We start from the raw sequence: 9769 nt of genomic DNA on the forward strand, positions 1-9769 counted from the left end.
ACCAGGAGTAAATCTTTTCACTTTATAATACCACTCCGAGACCATTATAGGACAAGATGTTATGCAACTAAGAAGTATACAATTAGAGAAAGTCACAAAAACAATTCAGATTACGTCCTTTCACAAATACATGATATACGTTACATAGGTCAACAAACGAAAACAGAAACACAAGTTCAATTTATTGTTTTTCTTACAATTTTCTGAAGCTCATCATTTACTCCTCTCATTTTTCTTTTCTGAGTTCTCTATTCTTGCAGTAAATCCAGCTTCTTGTCTAAGTAAGCTCTGGTTTTTTTCAACACGTGAAATCCAATGTCAATTATTTCCTGCAGTGGTGGAGAATCATATGATAATAACATTGCTTCTTCCACTTGACGAACTAATTCCTTCTTTTTTTTATTGTATTGTTTTGAGGCGATTGTCATTTTGTACTTGGATTCTTCCTAAAGGAGAAAAATTAAACTTTTCATATATAGTATTTCTACTCATATTATGGACATTCTGGGAATAAACTGGAGACTGACAGACCCACCTTCAATCTCTCTTCCAGTTCTATCGCTGTTTGAAGGGTTTCCTTGAATATTTCCTGAAAGGAGAGTAACAGAACATAGTGAGTGTGTTACAGAATGTAAACATAGCATTTGGGAAGATAATCAAACAGGAAGGTCATATTTATGTTACAATATATTTTTTTAAATAATAAGAAATTGGTCAATTTTAATTTACCAGTTTTTCCTTGCTATCCAGTGAACTTGCGAGATTAAATATTTTTGTGATTGCAGCTCTTCTATAAACGTCATCTTCCTAATGGAAAAAAGAATAGTACAATTAAATTTACCCGACTATAGTGAGTAGTGCAGTAAGTACAGAGAAATACTGTACTTGTATGACGTTTGCACAATCTGATATTACTGTGTTGTTGTCATTGCTACATATATTTGTCCAGGACCATTATTGCAACTGACCATGGCATTGTCTTAGCATTCAATTAACAGTAGCCAAGGTTATGGTAAGGATAATGGTAGGTAATTAAACATGATCACAAGCAGAAAAAACAGAAATATCTTCAATAATGTACTTCATAATATTTTTATATAGGAATTAATAAAGAGAATACTTGAAAAAATGAATTATTTTGTTTTCTGCCAATACATATAACAGACGTTCAAAGCCTCAAAGCCTTGTGAGCAACTTGTAAACTGACACACCTTGTATTTGTCAACTTCTTCGTTTACTCTTTTCAGTAATTCCTGAAACTTCAGAGAACAACAGCGGCTCATGCTTTTTTATAATCCATTATAAAAAAGGAACATTTCCAACCATTAATGAGCTGCTAATTACTGGAAGAATTTACATGTATGTGCAAATAATTGCTATGACATCAAGAGATTGACAATAGATGAATTTACCACTTGGTCCTTGACCCAGTTTGCGATGAAAATAAGACACAGAAGAGATAAGATGCACAGAATTATAAAGAGAAACAGGCACTTGATGAATCTGACGCACGCCATCACTGTTAGAATTAAAAGAATCTATTAGGTTAAGACAACATGTCAACAACATAAATAAGAAACTGACACACACACACGGCAACAAATTTTAATGTTACACTTTGCAAACATCATACTTTATGTTACTGATCTTACCTGGTTTGTGAACGGAGGACGAACTGACGTGCTGTACTGGTGAAGAATGAAAACACAATGAGGTGGCGTGTTTGAACTGGTCTCTACACTCTGGCGTTCTTTCACTTTCTTTTATCTTGTGTACATTAGCTGCAATTTTACTTTCATTTTGACTGAAATAGTTTTTTCCTGGTCCAATTTATAGGAAGAAACCCATTAGTTATTTTGCGACATAAAACGCTATAAAAACACTTAACAAACCACTAAAACAAGAAAAGAAAGAAACAATAACAGGACCATGTTTTAAATTTTGTTTTTTAGCAACACTTTAATAAGACTTTCCAATGATATACTATAATAATTTAAAATGATATCACACAAGAAATATGAACACTTACTTATCACAGTATACCCCACAGTCAGCAAAACTGTGTGAAGAATATGAATCTGAGGAGCACTAGCTACAAAAGCCCTGCCAATGGGCATGTTTGATGTTCATGTCTGATAAAACTATAAGCAAAAGACTCTTTGAGGATGGCATGAAGTCCATTAGTGTGCTCACAGACCAGTGACATGCAGCTCATGTGGCGTTTGCCTGAGAACACCTGAACTTGTTATTATCTTTGAAGGTAATGGTGGACTTCTTGTTGACTTAACATACCTAAAAATTATTATTCAGTCATAGCTCAGCAGCATGAAATACCAAAAGCAGGTCTGACAAGTTTGGATGTGTTTGTTATCATATTTCTGAAAGCAGTTAGGAGAAACTGTCTGAATGTTCTACAAAGATTGTACCGCGTCTCTCTGTTTAGGAATTAAAACAATCTTTATGCCTGGTCCCCCATTTTCAGCAGCTCGCTATCAATACGTTTTATAAAATTTTAGTTTTAGTCAATAATGCATGTACATTAGTACATAATTTGTCTACTTAGATGATGAGTTTTTATAATAGTAAAATTATTAATTTCTAAATCATGTATAGTAATATGTATTATATAAAACAACTAAACAGCTTACAAAACTATAATAATTATTATGATCATATAAACTTTATGCATTATTACATATTTATTCATGAATTTTGCTCATTCTCCTCTCCAGGGTGTCTCTGATGATTTCCAGGTCAAAAGAGATGTATTGTTTTGTTGTAGTCTATAATGTGATTGAGTGTAGCACTAAACTCATCCTGTAACACCAATATAAAACATCTAGTCAGTAGTGTGGAATAACAGTACACACACACACACACACACATGGCCTACATCAGGTGGATCAGGTGATGGGTGTTCTGCATTTTGTGGCTTAAGGAATTTACATTTTGTGCAGAGAGCAAACACTAGAGAACGATCAGCCACAGCTTCTGTCTTTTCTGACGAACGTCACAATTTGCAAAAACATGAATTAATAACAGTTTTAATGTTTTTATCCACATTAAAGGCTTTCATCATTTAAATCATTAACAATTGTCGGTGTTAATAGGGTTACTTAGATATAATCTCAGTTCTGTTTCATGTTTGCATTTGAACTCTGTTACAACAAAGATAATGAAAAGAAAACATGACAAAATTAGTTCTTGGCTCTGACCCTGCACAGTATGAAAGAGAAGTTTTACAAATACAGAACATTAAATACAAGAGACAGACGCTGACTAATATGTTACAATTCATCTTTATGCTTTTCTAGTTTTGTTAATATTGCCATCACATGGCTTAATTTCTGTTCACTGTCCTCAATCTCTGCAGCTGTTGTCTCAAATTTCTTATTTATGTGCTTCTTGCTGGCTTCCAGGAAGGTCTCTAGGTCATCCATTAAATCCAGCATTGGTGTAAGTAGCAATGTAGGAAGATTGACTGACATAAACAATTCGGACATAGGATTCATGAAACGTTTAATATCATCAAGGAAAGTTGGAACGTAGGCTCTGTCAAAGTTATTTTCAGCCTGCAGGACAAAAATAAACCAAATTAATGTAACAAAATATACAAAATATGTAGTGTAAAGAGTGTAAAAAGACTTTGATATGATGGGAATTTTTATGTTAGCACAGTGGTTCCCAAACTTTTTTTGCTAGCCCCCCTTTGTTTTACAAGAAAAATGTTTGCACCTCCCCCACCCACCCACCCTCGCGTGCGCACGCACAAACACATCCTCCAACCAAAAACACCCATATTTTGCTCCATTGCGGTTTATTTCACACCTCAAACTTTTAGTAAACAATTAAGCAAATACAAGTAATCTGCAATAAATTACAGGTAGTGATGAAATAAATTTCTAACTCTTTTATGCTATAGCCACACCTACATGGGTATTTTTGAAAACACAGCTGTTTCTATGCGTTTGGACCTTTCGTCCACACGTAAACGCGTTTCGAATCACCGAAAACTGAGATTTTTTAAAACTCCTTTTTTGCATTTACGTGTGGACGAGGAATACAGAGTTTGTCATGCAACGTTAAAGGTATGTGCCTCTTTTCATATCACGCTGTGCGCCACGTTATTGTTTACATAAGATGAATTGCAGAATGGCAGATACTGTCCCTCTATTTAGAAAGGGAGAGGCGTCACGGTGTGATTATTTTACGCATAGTTTTTTTTTTCCTCCATCCATCCATCCATCCATCTTCATCCGCTTTATCCGGGGCCGGGTCGCGGGGGCAGCAGCCTAAGCAAAGAGGCCCAGACCTCCCTCTCCCCAGCCACCTCCTCCAGCTCGTCCGGGGGAACACCAAGGCGTTCCCAGGCCAGCCGAGAGATATAATCTCTCCAGCGTGTCCTGGGTCTGCCCCGGGGCCTCCTCCCGGTGGGACATGCCTGGAACACCTCACCCAGGAGGCGCCCAGGGGGCATCCTTGTCAGATGCCCAAACCACCTCAGCTGGCTCCTTTCGATGTGGAGCAGCAGCGGCTCTACTCTGAGCCCCTCCCGGATGGCCGAACTTCTCACCCTATCTCTAAGGGAGAGGCCAGCCACCCTTCGGAGGAAGCTCATTTCCGCCGCTTGTATCCGCGATCTCGTCCTTTCGGTCACTACCCACAGCTCGTGGCCATAGGTGAGGGTAGGGACGTAGATCGACCGGTAAATTGAGAGCTTCGCTTTTACACTCAGCTCCCTCTTCACCACGACGGACCGGTGCAGCGTCTGCATTACTGCAGCTGCAGCCCCAATCCGTCTGTCGATCTCCGGCTCCCTTCTCCCATCACTCGCGAACAAGACCCCGAGATACTTGAACTCCTCCACTTGGGGCAGGAGCTCATCCCCGACCCGGAGTGGGCACTCCACCCTTTTCCAGCTGAGAACCATGGCCTCAGATTTGGAGGTGCTGATCCTCATTCCCGCTGCTTCACACTCGGCTGCGAACCGCTCCAGTGCGATCTGGAGGCCTTCACCCGATGAAGCCAACAGAACCACATCATCCGCAAAGATCAGAGATGAGATCCTAAGGCCACCAAAGCGAAAGCCCTCCGCCACTTGGCTGCACCTAGAAATCCTGTCCATAAAAATTATGAACAGAACCGGTGACAAAGGGCAGCCCTGGCGGAGCCCATCACCCACCGGGAACGAGTCCGACTTATTGCCGGCAATGCGAACCAAGCTCTTGCAACGGTTGTATAGGGATCGAATGGCCCGTAGCAATGGGCCAGACACCCCATACTCCCGCAACACCTCCCACAGGACACCCCGAGGGACACGGTCGAATGCCTTCTCCAAGTCCACAAAACACATGTAGACTGGTTGGGCAAACTCCCATGCACCCTCAAGTATCCTCGAGAGGATAAAGAGCTGGTCCAGTGTTCCGCAACCAGGACGAAAACCGCATTGTTCCTCCTGCATCCGAGGTTCGACTAGCAGACGAACTCTCCTTTCCAGCACCCTGGCATAGACTTTCCCGGGGAGGCTGAGGAGTGTGATCCCCCTGTAGTTGGAACACACCCTCCGGTCCCCCTTCTTAAAGATGGGGACCACCACCCCGGTCTGCCAATCCACGGGTACTGCCCCTGATCTCCACACAACATTGCAGAGGCGTGTCAACCAGGACAGCCCTACAACGTCCAGAGCCTTCAGGAACTCGGGGCGGACCTCATCAACACCAGGGGCTCTGCCACCAAGGAGTTGTTTAACTGCCTCAGTGACCTCGCCCCCGGAAATTGGCGGGTCATTCCCCTCATCCCCAGACTCTGCTTCCTCCTCGGAAGACGCGTCAGTGGGATTAAGGAGGTCCTCGAAGTATTCCTTCCACCTCCTGACAATTTTCTCAGTCGACGTCAGCAGCGCTCCGCCAGCACTATACACAGTGCAGGTAGAGCACCGCTTTCCCCTCCTGAGACGCCTGACGGTTTGCCAGAATCTCTTCGAGGCAGTCCGAAAGTCTTTTTCCATGGCCTCTCCGAACTCCTCCCACACCCGAGTTTTTGCTTCAGCCACTGCCCGAGCCGCATTCCACTTGGCCTGTCGATACCTGTCGACTGCCTCCGGAGTCCCACAGGCTAACCAAGCCTGATAGGACTCCTTCTTCAGCCTGGTGGCTCCCTTCACCTCTGGTGTCCACCATTTGGTTCGGGGATTACCACCATGGCAGGCACCAACCACCTTGCGGCCGCAGCTCAATGCAGCAGCTTCGGCAATGGAGGCGCTGAACATGGTCCATTCGGACTCAATGTCCCCCGCCTCCCTCGGAATGCTGTTGAAGCTCTGCCGGAGGTGTGCGTTGAAGATCTCGCGGACTGGGGCCTCTGCTAGTCGTTCCCAGCACACCCTCACTGCGCGTTTAGGTGTCCAGCGTCCTCCCCCGCCACCTGATCCAACTCACCACCAGGTGGTGATCAGTTGACAGCTCAGCCCCTCTCTTTACCCGAGTGTCCAGAACATATGGTCGCAGGTCTGGTGATACGATTACAAAATCGATCATCGACCTACGGCCTAAAGCGTCCTGGTGCCACGTGCACTTATGGACACTCTTATGTTCGAACAAGGTGTTCGTTATGGCCAAACTGTGATTAGCACAGAAGTCCAATAACAAAGCACCGCTCGGATTCAGATCAGGGAGGCCGTTCCTCCCAATCAACTCAGGCTCCTTCCCCACCAGAGAGGTGACATTCCATGTCCCTATTGCCAGTCTTGGCAGCCGGGGGTCAGTCCGCCAGGGCCTCCGCTCCTGGCTGCCACCCGGCACACAATGCACCCGACCCTTTGGCACCTCCTGCGGGTGGTGGGCCTGCGGGAGGATGGGCCCATGTCTCCTCTTCGGGCTGTGCCCGGCCGGGCCCCATGGACTAAGGCCCGGCCACCAGACGCTCACCCTCGGGCACCCTCCCCGGGCCTGGCTCCAGGGCGGGGCCCCGGTAACCCTATCCCGGGCAGGGTAAACTGTTCCCTCTGTGTTTTTTTCATACGGGTCTTCTGAATCGCTCTTTGTCTGGTCCCTCACCCAGGACCAATTTGCCATGGGAGGCCCTACCAGGGGGCAAAAGCCCCCAGACAACATAGCCCCTGGGATCCCTGGGACACACAAACCCCTCCACCACGATAAGGTTGCGATTCACGGAGGAGTTTTTCTGTGTAATAATATTCAACATTGCTATCAATACAATTTTCAAAAAATGCCTCTCTGTGCAAAATGGGTTTAAAAACATAAACAGCTGTGGGATACTGTTTGTCCGTGATTTAGACAGGAGGAACAAATCGTGGCAGGATCAGCCTGACGTTATTTGTATCCCACTGTAACTTTACTGTATACAGAGCTAACATCTCCAAAATGTCAGGAATAGTTAGTTCAGAATCAGAATCAGAATCAGAATTTATTTGTCACATACAGGTTGCCCCGCAGTAAAATGAGACCCCCCCCCCCGACCTTACACACATAACACAGACATTACATGGGGGTTACAAGTCGGAGATCGGCAGTTACGGAAAAAAACACTGAAATGTACACACAATGGGAAGGTACAAGAGGAAATAAAGAGACCTCTACTCATGCTGTGCTTCCATGGTAGGACAGCACGAGAACAGGAAACAAAAAAACTCCTCTGCACAAAAAAACCACATGAATGTTCACAGCACAACATTATGAAGACATAACAAGCCACAGGGTTGGGTAGGGGGATGAGGAGTAATCCCAGGCAACACAGCAGACATCCTGCCACTGCGCCGACTCGCCAGCGCGGGCCCAGACCCGCCTCGTGTTCCCAGGAGGTAACAAGCATCGAAGGCGTTGGAAAGGGAAGGGGGAGATGAGTGAGTGCTTATCAGTGTAAGTGTGTGTGTGTGCGTGTCCATAGTTCAGCTGAGAATTACTAGTTATTACAAGAAGTGATGGTGAACTAAAAATCAAGAATGTGGGATACTGTTTGTCCGTGAGTTGAAGAGCCCAGCGCTGCTCCCGACGAAGGGAAAACCAATTCTGCAGGGGAGACCTACCTCGGCACTTGTGCAGGTGAAACCAAAGGGAAGACCACCATATTTTCTAGTCTTTGGCTTAGAATGAAGTTGGTTTGGAAACATATTTAGCTATGCTTCATCTCCTGCTTTGCGTTTGTGTGGGCGCCCCGTGCTATCAGTGTCCAAGCGTTTTTTTGTTTTTTCTTTCCCTTTCCATAGCGCGCCCCCCTGCAATAGCTGTTCCCAACATTCATATTAACAGACTTACCTTCCTTCTCATTGTTTCTTGTTGTAGTTTTTGAACTTTTGCTTTCAGTTCCTCCTGCAAAACCAGAGCAAACATGTCAGCAAACATGTCTACAAACATACGTCTGAAACATGTGATTGGGACAAAAATACAAATTTTAAAAATAAAGATGAAAACGTATCCTGTCACAATTTGAGTGTAGTAGTACGGAATTTAAGTGAACTTTATTAAAACAATTTTTAAAAAAGAAAAAAGTTAACAATCATTTTACCAGTTGATCGTTGTTTATCATTGAACTTGAAAAATGGACCAGACACAGCAGAGTCAAAATCATGACTGAGCCTTTGGCAGTTGTGACACCACTCATGGCCAAATGTGCTGCTGCCATCAAAGTTTCTGAAACAGCAGAAAGTATAAATAAAGATTTAAGGAAGAAATTTACAAAATGCACTTTCTAAATTTAAGTAAAGATGTTAAATGAAAATCTGTCCTTGTGGTAAACCTAGCAATATTTCCTTGTGGTACAGTGTTGCTGTTCTTACCTGCTATTGACAGGAGAAGTGAAGAATTGTAACACGAAGGACTGACGCACACACACAGTGTCACCTCCTACTTGACAAGGCTCAGTTGTGGGTGTGTCAAACTACCGCTTTAGTTTTAATTCCAAGAAGTCACATTCTGCTGTTTTGCATCACATGAAAATACCTACTGCATTTATAGGAACTACTGTGCCCCTTGAAGGAATTCCACAGTGAATAAAAAATGAAACAGAAAATGGCAGAAACATTCCAAACAGTTGTTTACGTTTATGTTTCTTTTTCATGCTGACATATTTAACCTGCCAGCCTGTAACAGACAGATAGTCATAGTTACGCACATCATTCCTTCACTTTCTATTTCACCAGTGTGGCTATGATCTAATTTATTTAAGCTAGGCCACATTACTGTTCTCTTGAGCAGTCGAAGTTTAATAGAAGTGTGCAAACAACTGAAGATCTATATTAATCAAAAGAAGATGCAAAGTAAAAGTGAACACAGTTAGATAACAATATGTGAATCCAAGTTATTAAAAGGCGATAAGAGCCACATACACAAGTCGGGTACCTTTTTCTTTTGACTTTTGATGTGGCTGTCATTTCCTAGAGAAAACCACCCAATCTTTTCTTTTAATGAAGTTAGACAGAAACTTTCTAGACATAAAGTTCATTCCACTGAGATTTAGGATGTCCTTCGTTTCTTCCACTTTCTTTTACTCAATTTCAACAAGTTGTCTTCTTTTCTGTCTAACGGGTTTTCTCAATGAAGCGACTCAAGCTATTTGCTAAACTATTTGCTAAAATGATGATGTCCTTAATAGTATTTGGTTAGATTACAGATACTGTAGTTGTTTTTTTTATCAAGTTCTCTTGGAGTGGTTACTTGTATGTACTCATATTCTGCCTATGTTTTTTTTTTTTTAAATCAAAAATCAGATTTACTTTTATAGTGTGTTGTGTGTTCTCAAAGAATCCTCATCG

The 9769-nt window shown here is 43.0% G+C and overlaps 2 protein-coding genes across 2 annotated transcripts; both read right to left on the bottom strand.

Annotated features, from left to right (window-relative positions):
- Positions 1–248: 248 nt before the first annotated feature.
- Positions 249–2117, bottom strand: LOC148104327 (uncharacterized). The gene is made up of 7 exons (XM_087838342.1): positions 2030–2117; positions 1653–1820; positions 1413–1519; positions 1212–1259; positions 730–807; positions 536–589; positions 249–446 (listed from the first exon to the last, which is right to left on the bottom strand). Exons 1-7 carry the CDS (start codon positions 2115–2117, stop codon positions 249–251), a joined length of 741 nt encoding a protein of 246 aa, XP_087694468.1.
- An 877-nt stretch (positions 2118–2994) lies between these two features.
- Positions 2995–8873, bottom strand: LOC148104328 (uncharacterized). The gene is made up of 4 exons (XM_087839368.1): positions 8795–8873; positions 8524–8648; positions 8274–8327; positions 2995–3572 (listed from the first exon to the last, which is right to left on the bottom strand). The coding sequence occupies exons 2-4, from the start codon at positions 8638–8640 to the stop codon at positions 3288–3290; spliced, it is 456 nt and encodes a 151-aa protein (XP_087695494.1). The 5' UTR covers positions 8641–8648; positions 8795–8873; the 3' UTR covers positions 2995–3287.
- Positions 8874–9769: the final 896 nt, after the last annotated feature.

Source organism: Neolamprologus brichardi, chromosome 3 (assembly GCF_056152115.1).
Source record: "Neolamprologus brichardi isolate AB-2024 chromosome 3, ASM5615211v1, whole genome shotgun sequence".
Taxonomy (NCBI): Eukaryota; Metazoa; Chordata; class Actinopteri; order Cichliformes; family Cichlidae; genus Neolamprologus; species Neolamprologus brichardi.

Bases quoted from the DNA above. Each gene is read 5' to 3' on its own strand.
- LOC148104327 (XM_087838342.1), bottom strand. From the start codon at position 2,117: ATGCCCATTGGCAGGGCTTTTGTAGCTAGTGCTCCTCAGATTCATATT. The intron at 590-729 runs GTAAATTAAAAT...CTCTCCTTTCAG, and splicing joins TGGATAGCAAGGAAAAACTG to GAAATATTCAAGGAAACCCT. The intron at 447-535 runs GTGGGTCTGTCA...TTTCTCCTTTAG, and splicing joins AACTGGAAGAGAGATTGAAG to GAAGAATCCAAGTACAAAAT.
- LOC148104328 (XM_087839368.1), bottom strand. From the start codon at position 8,640: ATGGCAGCAGCACATTTGGCCATGAGTGGTGTCACAACTGCCAAAGGC. The intron at 8,328-8,523 runs GTAAAATGATTG...CTGGTTTTGCAG, and splicing joins TGATAAACAACGATCAACTG to GAGGAACTGAAAGCAAAAGT. The intron at 3,573-8,273 runs GTAAGTCTGTTA...TTTGTCCTGCAG, and splicing joins AAGAAACAATGAGAAGGAAG to GCTGAAAATAACTTTGACAG.